The 20,083-nt window shown below is 45.9% G+C and overlaps 1 protein-coding gene across 21 annotated transcripts in view; it reads right to left on the bottom strand.

The window, feature by feature from the left end:
* Positions 1–20,083, bottom strand: part of Map4k4 (mitogen-activated protein kinase kinase kinase kinase 4) — a 125,891-nt gene that overhangs the window by 60,145 nt on the left and 45,663 nt on the right. For all 21 annotated transcript variants that reach the window (XM_021197481.2, XM_021197487.2, XM_021197484.2 and 18 more), the window contains exon 3: positions 3,240–3,296. In XM_021197481.2, the coding sequence (XP_021053140.1) occupies positions 3,240–3,296 (57 nt within the window). The remainder of the gene's footprint in view (positions 1–3,239; positions 3,297–20,083) is intronic.

Below are 20,083 nucleotides of genomic sequence, written 5' to 3'. Positions count from 1 at the left end.
CACACACACACACACACACACACACACAGGTGAGGAGACACGGACAGACACTCTTAAATGACATTTCCTCCTCAATATTATATATTAGTTTATAGAGAAAAACTTAATGAATATCCCCTGAAGACCCTGAAAGATCATTACCTACTTAAATTCCTAAGCAGAAAGGGCATTCACACACTGAAATCTGCAGAGCTCCTCCTCCTCCAACCAGGCTAAGAAGAATGATCAGATTATGCCGCTTCCCTCTCCTGCCCACTGACAGCATTGCCAATTTCCATGTTCACACTGCATCCAGAATGAAGAGGAAAAACAAACAACCCACGCAAAGCTACAGGCGGCAGCAGCAGCACATTCACACCCAAGCCTACACTAAGTAATCATCAACAAGACACGGCAAACCTGTAAGGAGCCCAGGCTACACCGTGCACTCTTAACAGCTGATCTTTCTATAGAGAGAGTACTACACCTTGGGCTAAAATACATCACAACCGCTGGTCTAGCTAATTCTCCTTTAAACTAACAGAAGCTTGTAGAGCATTAGCTGAGAGCAAATGGGATCTCTCACATCTACACACCCTTATGTAAATACAAGTGGATCTCTCACATTTATACAGCCCTCCCATAAACACACATGGATATCTCACATCTATACAGCCCTTATGTAAATACAAATGGATAACTCACATCTATACAGCTCTTATGCACACACAAATGGATACCTCACATATATACACCCTTGCCTGAATACAAATGGGTAACTTGAATCTATACTGCCCTTAAATAAATACAAATGGGTACCTCACGTCTATAAGCCCTTGCATACACATAAATGAACCTGATAAGAATTTACATTACAAGGCAGGGGATAACAGCACAATGGCAACAAGCCCTGAATAAATAGCAATACTCTTTCTCAACACTACAAGCTCCCAGACAGGATCATGTATACATCAGTGAAGAGATGCCGCCCTCGAAGACTCCTTAGTCCCTCCCATAGCGTCATGTCCAGGTTCTTCACATAACCAAGCTCACTGGTGATACAGACCCATACCCTCACCCACTGCAGCTAGATTCACTCAGGCTGCCAACAAGAGCGCCACGCCGTGGTCTTCCCACCCACACTGTTCCTGCCCGCTGAGCCTGCTAACCAACACCCAGTCCCTACTAATAAGGCACACGCCTGTCTGCGACTTTCCCAGGAACTGGCTCTGCACCTGCGTCCCTGAGAGGAAAGGGAAAAGCAGACAATCTGACTCTCATCAAGACAGGCCTCTCCATGAGCCCTCCCTCCCAGAGCTGACACCTGCAGCTCAGCTGCAGACCTCCCCTATCCGCCACCCAGGCCCCAGCAGCATGAGCCCAGAAGCCTTGATGCTGGGGCAGGTCTTTTATTCACAACCAACACTTCCTGTGGATCCTTTCTGAGCCCCAGGCCACAACAGAGGTCATTCTGAGAGAAGAACATGTGGGAAACATCACTGAGGAGAAAACAGACTCCCTGGTTGATTGGCGGTCGGTCGGTCTTTAAGCTCACCATCACTTTTCACTTGACTGGACTACAGGAGCTCCCATTAGTTGTTTTTAAAGGAGCTCTACAGATAGTCACCTGTCCGATGCCACCTTCTTTTCCAAGCAAGAAATGTATCGTTTGTAGCTCAGTAGTACAGCACTTCTCTAGCTTGGGTACACAAGGGCCTCATTAATCCCCAGCACAGAGAATAGCAAGAATAACACAAAGCACGTGGCACATGTACACGTGTGCATGTACTTTATACATGTCTCATAGAGACAGGACTAAAAGAGAAATACATTGAAGGGCTCCTGTCAGAAGAGGGAAGGACTTGATTTTTCATTGCACTCTCCTGTATGCTTCACTTTCTGCGTATTACACATTTATGACCAGACTCCACCTTAGAGACGGAGGGTCAGACTTGAAATCCATCTGTGGCGTGAAGTAACACACCAGGGGGCTACAGCGGCTACTCAGGGGACACAGCGTGGGCTGAAAGCACGAAGCCCAGAGAGGAACTAAACTCCGGATTCATAAATAGCCAAGCTTAAGGCTAACTTACTTTTTAGACAAGGTCTCTTTATATGACCCTCACTTTCCTCAGTAATCCCCGGGTTTAGGGAAATGCTGGTGTGTGTGACACAAAGACCCTGCAAGCTCCTCAGGCTGCTGCTGAGCTCTTTCTAAAACTCGGGGCTGGATCTGATTCAACACTGAGTCAAGGTGGCAAGTGCAGGAGAGGGACATTGAAATAGCTTAAAAGGAGTCAGCTCTATCTAGCTCCTCATACCCTATGAAGGCATGCCCCGAGTGTGTGTGTGTGTGTGTGTGTGTGTGTGCGCGTGTGTGTGTGTGCGTGTGCATGTGTGCATGTGTGTGGGTGAGTGTGTGCGTGGGTGTGTGCTGGTGTGCGTGTGTGTGGGTGCGCGGGTGTGTGCATGTGTGTGCGGGTGTGCTGGTGTGCATGTGTGTGGGTGAGTGTGTGCATGGGTGTGTGCTGGTGAGCATGTGTGTGGGTGCGCGGGTGTGTGCATGTGTGCATGTGTGTGCGGGTGTGCTGGTGTGCATGTGTGTGCGGGTGTGCTGGTGTGCATGTGTGCGTATGTGTGCGGGTGTGCGTGTGTGGGCTCACTTTCTGTTTGGCTCAATTCTCAGTTCCCATCTGAAGCTGCACAGTAAATCCTCATTGACTATTGAAAGAACTATCTTTTGCCACTACATCATGGCAACAATGTACTCGACATTCTACCAGATGTTGCTGTCTCCCAGCCTCTGGGAACTTGGCTCCATGTTTTCTTTTCTTGATATAAAAAATAAAAGAAATGGCACAGATGTGGTCCAATACCCAAGGGAGCTTTCCCTTTAATCACTGCCCATGTGACCTCCATGATCCCTCCCCCGACATTTTCCTTTCTCTTAGTGATGATGTTTCCAATTACAGCCCATTGTGTGGTCCAAGATGACATCACTCAGATGGAGGGGGTTGTTACGGGTTGGTTGTTTACATCAAAAATACATTAAGCAAATGAGATTCTTAGTTACTTAGGACCATCTCAACAACTCAAGTCCCCTGGCCTGCTGCGGACCTTGAGCCCCAACTCCACAGCAAAGCCATGTGCTCAGGTTAGGTGATCACAGTCTCTTAATGTGCCAAGGAGGGCAGAAGTACGAGGGCTGCGATAACTTCAAAGTCACAATCTCTTCGTAAACAAGTATGGTCCAACCTTACCTCGGTGACATCCATAACCTTGATGGCGGCCAGCTGACCCGTTTTAACATGTCGACCCTGAAGACACAGAAAAGAAAGACTGGTCAGTACCAACACTCACAACGGTTACTCAGATGAAGTGGCTAAAGTCTCTAACACAGCCTCCCCCATGCTTTTTCTGTTACTAATAAAAGGTAACATGCTTTTAAGTGCATGCTCATAATAGAACAACAGAGCTGATAAAAACGAAGACAGAAGATCAAATAAATTCAGATAAAATATCAATTATTTTTCTGGTACGTTTAATGTACCTAACACTATCTCCAAGTTTCTCAGAAGACTTCCATTAAATTTACGTGTACGTGTGTACGTGTGAGCTTATTTATACTACATGTCACTATCTCCAAGTTTCTCAGAAGACTTCCATTAAATTTACGTGTTTACGTGTGTACGTGTGAGCTTATTTATACTACATGTATTCAGGAGCCCATGAAAGCCAGAAGAGAATATCGGGTCCCCTTGGATCTATGTAGGGGCTGGTAATCAAACCAGGAAGCCGTCTCCAGTCAACTTAAGTAATCTGTTTTTCTATATATCAGGCTCAACCTTTTCTTCAGTGGCCAAAACAAAACAAAACTAAAATACCCCAAAACAAAACCAAACAAACAAAAACAAAAAGCCCTCAAGATATTTACTTTATGCCACAAATGGTAACTGAATCTCCCTAGTGGACCCCAATAGTTACTACTTGATTTCACAAATTATACTGAATGTCCCCCAAAAGTCAATGTGGGGAGTATGGAGACTATTATCCTGAGAAGAGGAAGTATACAAAAAGATTCAGGGATAAGGAAAATAACACCATAACTGTAATCTTTGATCTAGGTCCTAAACTGTGTAGCTTATTCAGACCACTCTGTATGTAAAACAAAAACAAAAAACCAAAAAAATAAAAACCCTGTGTTATCACTCTCCTCTCTCAAGGATGCGAGGGTGGGTGTGGTTATCACCTACTCTCTGAAGCAACTAGGAACCACCCTGCTATCGTAAACATAAGTACTTTTAAGGACTCCATTTTAAGAATGGCCCTTCTGCAACAATGCAGAACAGGAAGAGCATCTTCACATTTTTCCAAAGCCAGTGTCTTCTCTTGTGACAGGAAGAGTAAATTTATAACACCAAACCCAAGAGCGACTCTGCATTTACTTACAGAATTGTTCAGAAACTCAGATTATAACAAGGACAAAGCAGTCATGGAAAATGGTAATATGTGACAACTAGTACACTCTAAATAACAACGAGCATGTTCAGTTGTTATCCAGCCCATGTCAGAGAGGGCACAGTCGGTCTATACACACACAGACACACTTCGGTCTATACACACATAGTCTATACACTGGTATATACACTTTACGGCATCATGGAGTACAGCAGGCAAGATGCACCAATGTGGGTCACTTGAGCTAACGTAAGCCCAGAATATGAGAGTCTGTCCCTCTGTCAGGAATAACATCAAGTAGCTCCCATGACAATGTCCACACGATCACATTACTCTGACAGCAGTCACATGACTATGGCCGCTCAATCACAAAGTAAAATTGTGCTTTTCTTGAACCCAAGAAGGGAGAGTGCATTTAAGACACACTGTAGTCCCCCCTCTGACTCGGCCATGTGACAGACGGGTCCAACAGTTCCCACACAGCCCCTCAGCCCTCCAGCCTTTCTAGTGTCTACTTCCAAATCAAGGAACAAGCAGCCTTGTCGTGGCTAGTCAGGTGGTGGTGGTGGAAGGGAGCAGCCAGGGAGTTGTTTCCCTTTGAGAACACAGCTATGCTAGGCTGGGTAGGGACTCTTTAGGTGCCTGATACAGTGCCACTTTAGATTACAGAGCTACAAAACCCACGAGTCTGTCAAAACGCTCTGCAAAGACTTACACTGTGGCATCTTTCTTTATTCCAAGTACGTTAGTCAGTTAACGTATCCGCTGTCTGTGTCATTTCAGACAGTGTGCCTGCCTCACAGGAACCAGAGTTACCCTCAGAGGAGAAACTTCGCAGCTTTCGATTCATTTCTGCCTTTTTCTTTCTTTCTTTTTTAAAATTTTAGGAAAATTAATGTTTCCTTCTTAAGAAAAACAAAAAGCAGCCCTAGGCTTGGCGGTGACAGGAGCTAAGCAGAGCGGCCTGTTTCCCAGCTCTCCGCCAGTGTTTCTAACCAAGTCAAAACTGCCACCTTGCCCTTACAGATATGCAATACATAACACACATTCCAAGAAAAATCACACCTACAGAGTATTAGAGGTCGGGACACCATGGTAGCCTGTCTCCACCTTTGAGGAAGTCTGTCCCTGGCCCACAGAAGGGCAGAACAAGTGATGTAAGGGCAGCTTCCCCTAGCATCAAAATCCTAATTAACAGATGCATATTGCATAATCTTTACCTAGACCACTTAGACCTCCTTAATATACCTGACGGTTCTCTATGTCCACTGACAGGGAACGTCTGATGGCCTCTTTCATGGTAATGGCAGTTTGGCCGATACATTAACACATCCAAGAAGGAAGAGAGAGAGCTTCTGTCGGTCCCTAATCCACAGGGACGGTCCCAACACTGCCTTCTGCCACATCCTCCATAAGAGGTTTCTTTGGCTAATTGGTTTTGGGTTTTTTGAGACGAGACCTCATGAGACCCTGGCTAGCCTCAAAGTCCTGATCCTTCTGCCTCAGCATCTCAAATTCTAGGCTTACACATGCCCAGCTCCATCACACTGTTAGACTCATCTCAATTCACCCGTACAATCCTTGCTGCTACTGCACACCTGGCAGGGGGTCACTATAATGGCGCCCTGTTTCCCCTCATGGTGCATGTGCACATTCTCTCCCTCTCCCTATCTCCATTCCCCCCCCCCCCCCATTTAAGGTCTGTGTTGTTCGGCACCATTCAACCTCAAGATAGATGCAAAAGTACACAAGGTTTTTATTTACTTTATGAAACTAAGCAGCTGCTTAATTTGGGAAAAGTAAATGTTTTCTACCCGACAGTACAGACAGGTGCCAGGTCATGTAACCTCAGCTCCACAATCATGCCCTTAAGGCCTGCACATCCTTGTAGTCTGGAAGAGCAGAGTAGACAGGAGCCCAGGCTGGCTCTGGGGACACTTGGTGGACAGGTATGTCTTGAGCAAACACCTGTGTTCCTCACCGAATCTAATACAAGTACCACTACCCTCATCTTATAAACCAGAGAAAGTAAGCCTTAGAGAGAGGACCCACTCCCCTTACAGGTATGCATGTTAAACAGACACGTCCTATCTAACCAAACTAAACAGAAACCTCAGGCATATTATTCTACACATATTGGTAGTGATTTCTAATGCACAATAACCAACAACAAACAAATTGCCAATCCCTGGCCTGGGCCTCTTAGAACATATGGAGTATGAGAACAGACTCAGAACTCATGGGCTGGGTCTCTGAACCTTCTATAGGCTTTTGTCTGCTGCCACAGTTACCTCACTGGCCCTTTTAAAAATAAATACTGGAAATCAAGATGCTTCAAATGTGTCTACAGAATTTAGTCCATAAATGCTTAACAACATGGTAACTACTCAGGAGATGGTAATCGGGAAATGTTTGCTTGAGTTCACCTGTGCACGCATGCGCACAGAGTATGGAGACACACTACATGTATCCAATGAGAGAAGCAGTACTTGTACATTGTAGTAGAATCACATGACATTAAGAAACTAACTGTTCTCCCTTGCCAGGAAGGGCAGAAGAGTAGTTTCCAGGAAGCAGTAATCACCTGCAGAGAATCAATCAAAGGGGAGAATGTGGATTTCCTCAGAACAGGAGCTGCACACAATCTTCCCCACGCCCCAGAACAAGCACAAATAAAAGAACACAATGTTTACAAAGGATGACATCCCTGTCACAAAACCATGCAACCTCTCAGCAGACAAGCAGGCAGGAATGGCTTGTCGTCACTCTGCACCCAACCAAGAGAGATTCCCACAAGGTTAGAGAGCTTTCATCATGGTCTGGCTGCTTCTCATCTGCACTCAACGATAAACTTGGTTTCAGAAACCTGTTCCTAGACATCTGAGTGAGGTTTGGTGGGGTTCAGCGCATGAATCAACTAGTGTAACAAGCAAGAAATACTTAGCTTGAATGCTCAGTGCTCACATAAAGCTGGATGGAGTGTGTCTGCAAGTCTGGTGTTCCTATGGCAAGAGGAAGGCAGTGACAGACGCCAAGGAAGTTCACGGGCGGTTAGCCTGTGTCTGACTATCTGCAGTCGACAGAGATCCTGTTCCTCAATGTAAAAGGCAAGCACCCAGCAACACCGAGGTTATCACTCTCTGACCTCTACACAAATGCACCCTCATTTACACACTCAACACAAAGAGACAATTGTATTTAAAATAAAGTCTATGGAGGGGTTTAAAAAGACAGCTCAGTGGTCATGAGTATAGACTGCTCTTCCAGAGAACCTGAGTTTGACTGCTAGCACAGGGAACTCACAACCAGCTGTAGTTCCAGCTCCAGGGGATCTAACACTCTCTTCTGGCCACTGCAGGCACCTGCATGCATACATACATGCACATGTGCATGTGCACTCGAGCACGCGTGCATGCACACACACATACACACGCGCGCACACACACACATTTTTTTAAAAAGAAAAAAAATACCTAAGGTAGAGATGTTAAGCTTTTCTAGTACACAAGCCAAGCTCAAGAACAAACATAAAAAGATTGCTCCTGTTCCCACAGAATGTGCATGTGTTTACCTCAGATCCAACCTGAGGCCTGCAGAGAGCAAAATGAGCCCCAGGACTTCCTAAACCAGTGTCTGCTGGCTTCTCGTGCACCCTAGGATTTCAGGATCGCTTCTTCTAAAGACTGCTGGGCAGGGGAGAGAGTCTTCTCCAGGAAGAGCCCACCAACCGCCTATCCACTGCCGAGTGGTCAGCCTGAGTGTGCACACCAACCGCCTACACACTGCCGAGTGGTCAGCCGCGACGGTGTGCACACAAGTGACGACTGAGCAGAGTTCCACTGCCGAGTGGTCAGCCTGAGTGTGCACACGAGTGACAGACTGAGCAGAGTATAGTGGATGTCTACATACATACACATGGGGATGGAACCACAACTAATGAAAGCGAGGCCATGAACTTGAAAGAGGGAAGGGAGGGGTATATAGGAGGGTGTGGGAGGAAGAACAGGCAGGGAGAAATACTGAATTTTAATATAATCTCAAAAATATTTTTTAATGTTTAAAAAAATGGACTGAGAAGACCAGACCCAGATTCACCTCTCCCTTACACACAGTTCATATGTGGAAGGAAAGCCACGGAATCACGCCATCCAGACCGACAGCGGTGTTCCATCTGGACCACGAGAGGTCGGCTCCAAACTTCCAAGGCCCTCCTTGCTCTGAGTTATTTCCAAATGGCACATGGAGCCTCGGCAGCCCTGTGGTAACCAGCGTGTTCAGCACTAGGCGGTCTTGATGACCACCAGCCATCCATCCAATCCGAAGGCAGAGACCAGTTTAACTGGTTCTGTACTGTGAACCTCAAAACCACAATCTTCACTATGATTACACTTTTCCAGGAAATGCCTCTAAAAAAAATTAGCAGGACAGATAGGAGACACGGCAGCCAGACAGCACTCCACGAACCATCTAAGACAAGGAAACGTATCACCAGCTCAGGGCACCGAGAAAACAGCTGGGTGTTCAACATCTGCCTGCCCTGCAGGAGAGCAGAGCATGGCAGCAGGAGCTACAGTCTCACCTCTGACCCCTCCCAACCCCCCACAGGCGGCTAAGAGCATCTGCTCACAGCTGTGCAAAGCTCAGCCTCTCCTGACCCGTGTGCAGGTCTCACTCTGACTCCCCCACCCCCACCCTGCACATGGATAAGAGCTGTGCAAAGCTCACCCATCGCTCCTACTTCTTACTACAACCAACATTTATTGTCGCTTCTCTATCTTCCAGGGCCAGTGCTTCAGATGAGCAGGCAGGCAGACAAAGGAAACATAGGAATGTATATTATGGGACCTGTCAGAACTTGTGTTTTAATAGACAGAACACCTATTCTCCTAAGAGTTTTAGATTAGAAACCTCAGCATTGAATCATGCTTTCTTCCAGTAAAAGCTACTTCTCTGAAAGTAACACTAAGGAATACTGATGGTAAGAGTGGAAAGCTAGAGCAGACAATATGATGACTGCTTACGCCACACCCATCCACAATCAAGAGTCTTCGTCTTACATAGCTGAGCTGGCAAAAAAAAAAAAAAAAAAAAAAAAAAAAAAAAAAAAGGTAAAATACATTATGTACCATGTTTTCTTTAAAGAACTGATATGAATGAGAAACTTTGTAAACCTTGAATCTTTGAGTACCATAAAAATGCTTTTGCTAATGGCCCAGGGAAATTATTATGAACACCAAGTACTAACCAGACCTGCAATTAGAACACTTCAGGGAATTATTATTCCCGGCAATACAAAGGCTAAGTCATCTGGGCTCTCCATATCTGTTCTGTCATTTAGAAATTGTCCAAAACACAGCTTCTTACACAGTGGGTTCAGATCCCAAAAGGGGAACATAATTGAGTTCGGGGTGTGTCGGTTTGAGTACGCCCAGCCCGGGGAGTGGCACTATTTGGAGGAGTGTTAGATTAGGTCTGTGGCTTGCACTTTAAAACCCTCAACCTAGCTGCCTGGCTAGTAGCCTTCAGATGAAGATGTAGAACTCTCAGCTCTGCCTATGCCATGCCTGCCTGAATGCTGCCATGCTCCCATCTTGATGATAATGGCCTGAATCTCTGAACCTGAAAGCCAACCCCAATTAAATGTTGCCCTTTATAAAGTTGCCTTGGGGGCTAGAGAGATGGCTCAGCAGTTAAGAGCACTGACTGCTCTTCCAAAGGTCCTGAGTTCAAATCCCAGCAACCACACGGTGGCTCACAACCATTCGTAATGAGACGATGCCCTCTTCTGGTATGTCTGAAGTTAGCTACAATGTACTTACATATAATAATAAATCTTTAGGCGGTAGCAAGCGAGGCCCGAGTGAGCAGGGCTGGAGCGAGCCGAAGGTCCTGAGTCCAATTCCCAGCCAGCAACCACATGATGGTTCACAGCCATCTGTACAGCTACAGTGTACTCATATACAGCAGGTGTCGGCCTGAGCTGAGTGAGAATCTAGGTTATCTTGTGTCTGGTACCACAGTACAGGGAAGTACTAAGTACAGGTAGGTAGGAGACAGCACAATGGGCAATGCATTCAGGTCCTCAGCACCCATGTCAGAAGGAATACTGGTACTGAGAGCAGAGAGACAAGAGGATCCAAGGGGCTGGCTGCCAGTCAATGAGACCCTAGCCAATCAGTGAGCTGTCAGTGAGACCCTACTCTAAACATTGCATAAACAAGAGAGATGAGTAGAGGGAGGCACCTAACACTGACCTCTGATCTCCATGAGCACACACACAGCAACCACTACTCACCCATCCTACTTATTGTAATGGCAACCATTTATCCAGAAACAAACACACACACACACACACACACACACACACACACACAAATACACACAGAATTGTAGTGTTATCTCCTTACCCAAGAAGTTTCCGTTCACTTCCCCCCGTGACTTCATAGCGCGGTTCACTTTGTGAAATGACACCCACAGCATCACTGCGGTACTGATGTGTAAGGGAGAGCTTGCTGAGGCACTGAGGGGCAGCGGCTCCCACTGGCTCAGGGACAAGCATCTCAGACACTATCTAAAGGCAAGGGATCATGTGATAAAAGGACTCTGACTCCATTCTGGCCTGCTGACCTGCCCATGGATTCCCACTTAGCACCAATCTAAACCTTTAATTAAAGTTTGCAAACGGCTGCTTCTCTAACCTATACTGCTCCTGAGCCTATCTAATCAAACTGTGAGCACCCCACTGAATCAGAGAATGAAAAGGAGAAAAAGATCATTATAAAAAGAAAGTCATGGTGCACATCACTGCTTGCCTGTGGCTCTGTGGGCAGTGACTCAAGTGTTGCCCAACAGTGACAAAGGTCATTCGCGGCCAGATTAAAATAGGCTCTGTGGTGGCTTGCTCTGGCTACACTGATGCCATTTCATGTTACCCTGGTACCATATTAAGGTACTTCCTGAAAGTTCTACAGCCAGAACCCACTCTGAAAACTCTAAGAGCCGGCTCTTGCCCTTGGTCATTTGCTGACTGAATCAAACATCATTCCTGTAGCTTCTGTGTTGTAGGGTTGTGGGGAAGTGTGATATTTGAACTTTATCTCTTTCTGTTGAATATTACAAAAACCAGGGAGTTATGCATCTTCCTAAAGTTTACTAGTGCGTGCTCAGGGTAAAAAGCAACGGGCTTCATACATTTCTATTCAATTATAGCGTGAACTTTGGGCATATTCCCTCTCTGTTACCAGCCCTGTCTTCCTTTCCTCTCCCACTGATTTGCTTCTTCCACCTTTAAAGTCCAGACTTCCAGTTTGCAGCCCAAGTCTAGTTTGATAGCATTGGTGCCTTAAGCTGGGCCAAGGCTGAGCTGACAGTGGCCCCATAGGCTACAGTAGTGATCAGCATCTCCCAGCCTTCCTCACTCAGTCATGAAGGACTCTTGCAAGGTACAGGCCACCCTTGGGCCTGAGCTGAGTCTTTGGGAGACACTACTGTTGCTACTGTGTGGCCTTTGTTACCTTTAGTCAAATGCACTTGCTTGATCCTATCTGAATCTATGGCACCATATCCCATGGAGAATAATATCAACACACTTCAGTATTAACAGCAAAACCCCAGTTCTCAGTAAGAAAAAAGTTGTAAACACTACCCTGAATCCCATGTTGCAGTAAGCTGAACCCTGAAACACAGTTAATAAGATATAGAGCTGTCTCCTGGATGCATGGAATGGGCAGGCACTGGATTAACATAAAGGCAGTACAAGAAGCAGGAACCACGAGGGGCTGCTGGAGGTGCTGACAGAGCTGACTGAGCACTCCCGAGAGCCCCAACTCTGTCCTCTCACTCCTACACACTAACCTACCATGCAAACAGGACCCTGAGAGGTAAGACTTATGGCAGACACAGGCAAACTGTCGGTAGGGAGCGTGTCCTCCCTTCACCAGCTATAAGCTGTTTGGTGGTGGTGCTTGTTATTTAAAGTGCTAGAAAAAGAAGGGAGGGAGGAAAAAAGATGGCAAGTCACTAATTCCTGGAGCCTAAGCTCTCACCATCATACCAGTCCAGGCCTGCACACAGCAGGCAATCAGCTGAGGGTTTTCAACAAATGATGAAGACGAGCAACAACCCTCTGTACATACAATCTCAACAGAGCAGAGCCAGATCCTTCAAGCTCCTGTGTCCACCTTTCCTTCTAGGTTTCCAGGTAATTCCATGGAAGCAGCACCTCCTCCAACAGACCACCCAGGGGTAAGTTCATTGAGATACAACTTCTTCACAGAAAACACAATGGAATGGAGGTGGGGAGAAGAAAGCAAAGGAGAGGAGGGGAGGGAAGGGGAGGAAGAGGAGGAAAAGGAGACAGGGCCAGACACCCCAGTTGCCCCATGTACTCAGCCTCACACACTGTACACCATAGCCATGCAGAGCTACTGAACACCACCACATAGGACACTTCAGGGATTTACATTGATAGGTGAATATAAAACCTACAGATGAGAAGCTACAACCTTAATCCAACACTTAAAAACTAACAACTATATAAATACGGAGGCGGGGGTGGGGGCGGGGGGGACAACGAAAACCCTAGTCACCGTGAAGATTAACCCAGAAATCTGTGATAATACAAAACCCTGATAGCTAGCTGGAGAGGCTCAGGGCCTGGCTCTGGAGAAGGCCTGTAGAGCTGGCTGTAATCTGTGGCCCCTAGGGTCCTCCAAGAGCACTCAGAGGTATATTTCCTAGGAAAAGCATGGCTCTCTCAACACTGGGAAATCAAAGAAAGAACACACTGAAGGCTTTAGGGTAAAGGATCTGTTCTAACTATAGATTCAACAATCCATACATGTTTTTAAAACCCTATCCAGACTTGTGCATACAAAGAAAACTGGAGCCACTTTTACTTGACACTTTTTTTAAAAAAGTAACTGGCCTGAAGCAGCAAAGACTAAAAGCCCAGGAGGTACCTGAGCCCTTGATTCACTTTTCCCGTTTTCTCAGTGGGGAGTCCTCAGACAGACAGACAGACAGACAGACAGACAGACAGACAGACATATCTGCTCACTGCTGTGTTTCCTGGCATTGTCTTCTCCCCTCCCCCTCCCCTTCCCTTTTCCTACTCTTTCACTCAAGAAATTCCAAATTTATAGTGCATGGTGATCCAGGATGTTCAGATGGAAAAGATCAAAACCAGGACAGGCAGAATTCCTACCCAGACTCGAGGATCTTCAATGAAGCGCATGGAAGGCCCAGTTAGAACACAAAGAGCATGAGACGGACAAGCGTGGGACATCTCTGAACCCCACCCCACACCAACAATAAAGTGGGCAACACTCCTCTGAAAACCAGACAAGGCAAACCTGAGGATCCCACGCAGTGGCCCACCAGAATTCCCCTCACTGGACACCCAACATCTCAGGAAGGATGAAGGCTGACACACCTGTGCAACTTTTCTTTTCCTCCTCCTCGAGTGGAGACATAAAAGAGTTTCACTCAAGTTCCTGGACAGTTAAATCTCCACTGTCCTCAGTTTAAGAGGAACAAAATGTGGGTGAAAATAAACTATTTCAATAGTTCTGCTTTATTTAATTGGTAAGTGTGCTCTCAATTTGATACTTCAAAAGAATTTTTTAAAATTTCATTAAATATCATCAAATAGTACTGCAAACCCTCCTTCAGGTGCACAAATCCTCAAAAACCAAGTTTAAAAGGACTGAGAGTTCGAGAGACAATGATTCTGAATGGCAGTCCTGTCGCCTAGACTCCAGTTATAAGTCTGTGAGCCTCTGACCCTCTCCTCATTGGGGGCCACGTCTAAACACTACCTCAATGTCCTTCCCATGTACCCTCGGCCATGACTGGTGATCCCAATCAAAGAATCTCAGTAAAGACAGCAGTGTCTGCTGAAAGCTGGCCGAGGTGACCCAGTTGAGGTCAGCAGTGCTCCTACTGGGCTTCTTGGCCCTCTAAGCCTAGCATAGCCAGCCGTCAGGCTTTCAGCCACATGCACACTGCCTCCCTTACTCCTCATTTCCATCTCTATGTAGGGAAGAGCAGGTGTCCAGGAGGCCTGAGCCCTCCCTCAGGACCCCTCCCTTCCACAATGCCAGTCTTCAACACAACGTGTGACTGAGGGATGAATACGTGGAACAGCATGGTGAACTATGTATGGACCTACATTCCACTGCATCCTGGTATGGTTTCAGACCACCTAGTGACAGCTGTCTGCCCAGCATGGCTGCCTATTCTAACAATTTTGGCTCTAGGCCACAGAGACATGAATGGCCCAGGAACCCCTGGTTAGCCTTCTTAGTCCAATGCAATGGAGAAGATTAAAGGAAAACACTGAGTGCTAGCTTCTTAACAAACAAAGCTAGGAGGAAGATAGGCTGTTGCTAATCACACTGTGTGCACTGCCAGTTTTACACAGTAATATTTCTATTCTGTAAAAATTCAAAATGAGCCAAATTCAAAAATTTCAAAATGCAAAATGGTGGTGCATGCCTATAATTCCAGCACTGGAAGACCAGGCTAAAGAGAAGGATCAAGGGCAAGCCAAGCCTCTCTTATGTATGGAAATGCTGCCTCAAAATATGTGCATGTGTACGATTCATGATACCAAACTATTCCTATGATTATGATATTACTATGATTATAATTACCACAGCCACATAGGTAAACAGCTTAAGTAACTATAGTAATACGGTACATGTCAAGGGAAATCTATACAAATAAATAAACATTACAAAAAATTAAGAATATCTTTGTTTCAATTAGTTATTCAAAAGAAGTTCAGAAATAGCTTTATATCAAGTGACTGGATTCTTTGTATTTCATATTAGCCCCACCCTCAAGAGGCAGTGATAGCAGTAGGGGCAGGAAGGGAAGGGATAGTGGCCTGGGTACCAGCAGTGTGCACTACAGCTCACTCTGGCCAGTTACTAGACAGCAACAACCATTGAAGCAAATCTCATAGCTAAGTAAAGGATAAGACGGCTGGCCGTTCTAGCACCAGTTAGAAGGGGGGTGCCTAAGTGAGGAGGAGGCTACCCGAGCTAGCAGCCCCACCAAAGGTAACTCTCAGGCTCACACCAAAAAGTACCACAGCTGCACTTCCCAAAGCCTGAGATTAAACAGTACGGCTATTTTGGAGATTACAGATTATAATAGTACAACCAAGGCCAACGGCACCAAAGTTGATTAAAGAATAAGCCTGCAAACTAGACGCTAGGAAAAATGGCACTTAGAGAAAGGATGAACTCTTTAATCCTGAATTAGGTGGGAGGATCTAATACAAACCAGGTTAACTACAGCCCCTTTCCACTCACCGTGCAGTGAGATAACATACTTCCACTTCCGAGGAGTCTCAAACAAACCACTGCAGTTCTTTCTCATTAGATCAAACCTTATCAACACATCTCTCCATGGAAAGGAGCTGGCTGACCTAGGCAAGCAGAGCTTAGAAACTCTATTCCAGTACAGAAAACATAAAGGGAAATGAAGACAAAGATACCGACGCTGGAAACAAATGAGAAAAAACACAAGTAATATTTACCCTTTTAAAGAAAACCCTGAAAAGGGGGAGGCAAGGCCCTCAGTTATAAGAAGGCGTCAAAACAGACAACTCGACATTAGAAGCTTAAGGTTTACTTCCTTCCAAATACCCAGTCAACTCTACTTGCATGTATATTTACAGACAAGAAGACCGAGGCCAAACCTCAATGAGGGAGAGATAGATGCTGCTCAGGCCCCAGAACCTTTCTACCATCCACTTAAGACATTTATGTCCATACTTATTTTGGGGAAAGTAAATTACTCAGGTGAGTGGCAACTGCTGAGGTAATGTCATCCTTTCCAGGTTATGAGACCACAGCCACCATCTTCCCATGCTAGCCCCTCCCTGCCCCATGTCAGCCCCGCCCCACACTGTCTCAGTACTGCCTCTCACCGTGTCAGCCCTGCCCATCACCATCAGCCCCGCCCACATCGTGTCAGCCCCGCCCCTCTCCATGTCAGCCCTGCCCCACACTGCCAGCACTTAATAGCACCACAGGGCACCACCACACACTCAGAAAGTAGAGGTAAAAATCAGTCAATCTATTTTTCAACGTCAAATTCTTGTAGCATTGAGAGCAGGCAGCCACTTCAGTTCAGTTTACCGAACAAAAGAGAAATTCGGCCCAGAAACAGTCAAAACAAGAGCATGGGTCCACAGAACACGGTAACACAGAAGTCCTCTGTGAGACCCGTCCAGGACCAGCGGAAACAGCAGGAGCACCCCGTGCCCTAACCACAGATAACCCTTGTCATCACAGCAAGTTGGGGTTGGGTTGGGGTTGGGTTGTTGTTTGCTTTACTTTGCTATTTTTGACTTTTTGGCTTTTTAAACTTAGTGGTGGAAAGGACAACATGGGAAGGACATCCCTTAAAAGCATCCTGGGTCTACACTTTAAACACAGTCTTGAAAGTCACTGTTGCAGGACAGAAAATACCGTTTTGTCTATTTTAAATTGTTCAAACGTAGAAAAGCAAGGGTCACATGGCCCTATACATAATGACTAATTGTTTACTGTCGAGATTAAGCGCCTGCTAACAGAAACATTCATCTAGTTCTCCTGGTAAGACAGAACCACTTCAAACGAGACCTCAAGACACCCCTTTCTAAAAGATGGGAAGAGCGCTGCCTAGCAGTTTTCAGATACAATTATCAGAGCCGAGGAAATCAATGACCCCCATATTACCCACAAATTAGTCTACACTCATGCACCACACTCTAGCTTGCTTCAACCATCTGCCTCACTATCTTCTCTTGACTGTGTTGCTGCAAATGTGAAAGCCACACCTCCTCACACACATGCCCATAGGTGGCATTAACTGGGAAGGTTTTAAGACCTTTGGAGACTTGCCAGGAAGTATGTCATTAGAGGTGAGCTTTGTGGGCAGGCCTCGCTTTCTTTCCACTTTCTGCTTGCTGATAGTAAACACGGTACAGCCAGCTGGCTCCCTGCCCCCATCGTTACCTGCCACCAGGAACTTAGCCCTCCTTACACTGCAGCCAAGATAAACATCTCCCGGTCAGTCACATAGGTGGTCAGAGCATCAAGAGTATCTAAGACAGCACACCGGCTTCTTGCTACAAAGTCTCCAGGAGAGCAGCCAGCTTCTTGCTACCGTCTCATGTTTTGAATGTACCTGACTGCTCCCTTGTATTACCTGTGTTGATAAATTTGTTCCTCTTAGTCAGAAGTTTACCTGGCTTGATGCAGATTAGCATCGTTGGGAACCCGCTCTGAATCGAGGCATATCTATAGTGCTGCCACATAATGGAGGCCACTGGACTATGTGCCAGACACATAATGTAGGCCATCAGACTGATAGAAACATTGTCATTTTCCAGTATATTACTCTTGGAGACTCTCTGAATGTAACCTACTAGCTTTAAACTCTAGAAAAGTTTGCTTCACTCAGTTCCCTGGGCTGGAAAACCAAAGTACTCGTACATATTCTGGAATTAGCTCTGGTTCTTCTCCATTTAGAACAAATTAACTGGATGAAAATTTGTTTTACTAGCCCCACCCATTTAGTGGTCAAAAACCCTAAAAAACTCTGACCAACATAAGCCACCAAAGGGTGTGAGAGTTCCACACCATCCAGTCCCTTGCTGTGATCCATAAAGGCACAAGCAACAAATGGGCGGGCTTGTACTCTTTAAACCACAAACCAACTCACATGCTACCTACAGCAAGCAGCTCTGAGAACAGGGGCCTTATCCACTCACTGAAGTGGGAGCTGAGGGTGTGTGCAAAGAAGCAACGCTTCTCCACCTTACTGAGCCTTCTCCACCTTACTTAGCCTTCCCCACCTTACTGAGCCTTCTCCACCTTACTGAGCCTTCTCTGGAGCTGTGCTGAGGTTAGGTGGACTTAGGACCCAGCATCTAGTCTCACTCCAAGGCAGGTGTGTAAGAAGACAACCTGGATCTTCTGACTCTATGCTGTTCTGGCTTCTCTTTCCTCACATATCAAATGATGCTCATCTGTTATAGTTCCATACATGATAGCTACTCAAATTTATTACCATACATATTATATCCCTGCCCCTACCCACTCAAAGCAACTGCTGAGAACCAGCATCAAAGAGACCACTACTTCCCATAATCCTCTCCTCTACTCCTTCCAATACACCAGAAGGAGGGCCAAGTACTGAGGGCCCAGGAGGAGGAAATTCGTATTAAGTCAGAGACCCTCTTGGCCCTCTGCTAGTTCCAGTGAGACAACAATACAGCTTTGTGTACCACATGCTTGGGGGTTGGGGGAGGGAAGGGGTTCTCCACAGCAATTTAGAATGAGGAAATTATGTTTATTGCCAGACTTTTGTTAAAGGGCTCCCATTTAGATGGCTGTGCCCTTAATAATCTCCCCCTGTCCACTTCAGCTGTTTTACCTCGACAAGAGCTGACAACTCAGCAGATGGCATCAAAAGTACTTCTGTACTGAGCTGAATGGGAGAGCCAGGGCCTGGGCCAGACAGAGGCTCTATTCACAAGTGCCTCCTTTGAAAGCTCCTCTGCTGCTCCAAATCCTAAGTCTTCAAGTCAATGCAAGGGGAAATCTTCACTGCCCAGAGGGGAAGAGAGGGACGGGGAGAACATCGACTGTGCTACCTGTGCCAGCCATGGATGGCTTGCCAAGTCAGCGTAGATTATGCATCACATCGACATGTGATGCCTACCATATTGTATACTCTGGATCAGGATTTCTTCTAGACCCTCAAGATGAGGCACCTCTAACTGAGAAACACACAATCCCTGGTATTAAAGCCATCGCCCAGGTCACAGCATCACTGGTTACCACGTTCAGTTAAAAGTTCACTTCCCATCACAAGCTGCCTGAAAACGACTGTGCTTGACAGAGGCTCCTGGTTCTATTTTTCCAGCCAAAGAACTAACTAAAAGCATCTAAGTTGGCCAGTCCTACAGATCTGCTGGGCCAGCACGGTTCAGGGAGCTCACCAAGGTGAGCTCTGGCTGCTTCCAACTGTGACTGCCCTGTACAACTTCCAGATCCATGCTGTGTGCACTCAGTGCAGGTGACAGATGTGGCACCTATGATGTCAGACACACAGACTCAACTACTTATGCAATATCTCACAAGTGTCTCTGTAAAACCCAAGCCACCCTGTCTGCAGTCATAAAAGAAAAAACAAAGCCTCAAGTCTTCATTAGCATAATCAGGAAAATGAAGTGCTTTGTTTACATCAAAACCAAAGAAAAGCATTTCTGCCCCGGTAGAATATTTATTGTTTACAGTGTATTTACTGCTGCAGTAGAATATTTACTGTTTATAGTATATTTGTAAAGCACAAAAGCTGCATAGAAACCTTATTGTCTGAATAATTTGCTTCCAGGAGATTTAGCAATTCCAAAGATAAAAACAACTGGATCAGTCCTTCCTAAGTGGGAGATGCATATGACCCCAGCCAGCATGAGGAAAGAGCAAAACTTGGCCATATTGTGAGTTTGAGGCCAGCACAGGTCTAAAACAAAAGATTCCTTTGATTTATCCAGTTAAACAACTCAGCTTTAAGCTAGATTTTGTTTTAAACTCTACTTTTCTAATCATACTTAACCTCCACTTAACTACGTTGCTTTACC

Source organism: Mus pahari, chromosome 5 (assembly GCF_900095145.1).
Source record: "Mus pahari chromosome 5, PAHARI_EIJ_v1.1, whole genome shotgun sequence".
In the NCBI taxonomy this organism is placed as follows: domain Eukaryota; kingdom Metazoa; phylum Chordata; class Mammalia; order Rodentia; family Muridae; genus Mus; species Mus pahari.
Note: the sequence above shows the minus strand (reverse complement) of the source record. Positions and strands in the feature narration are given on the sequence as shown.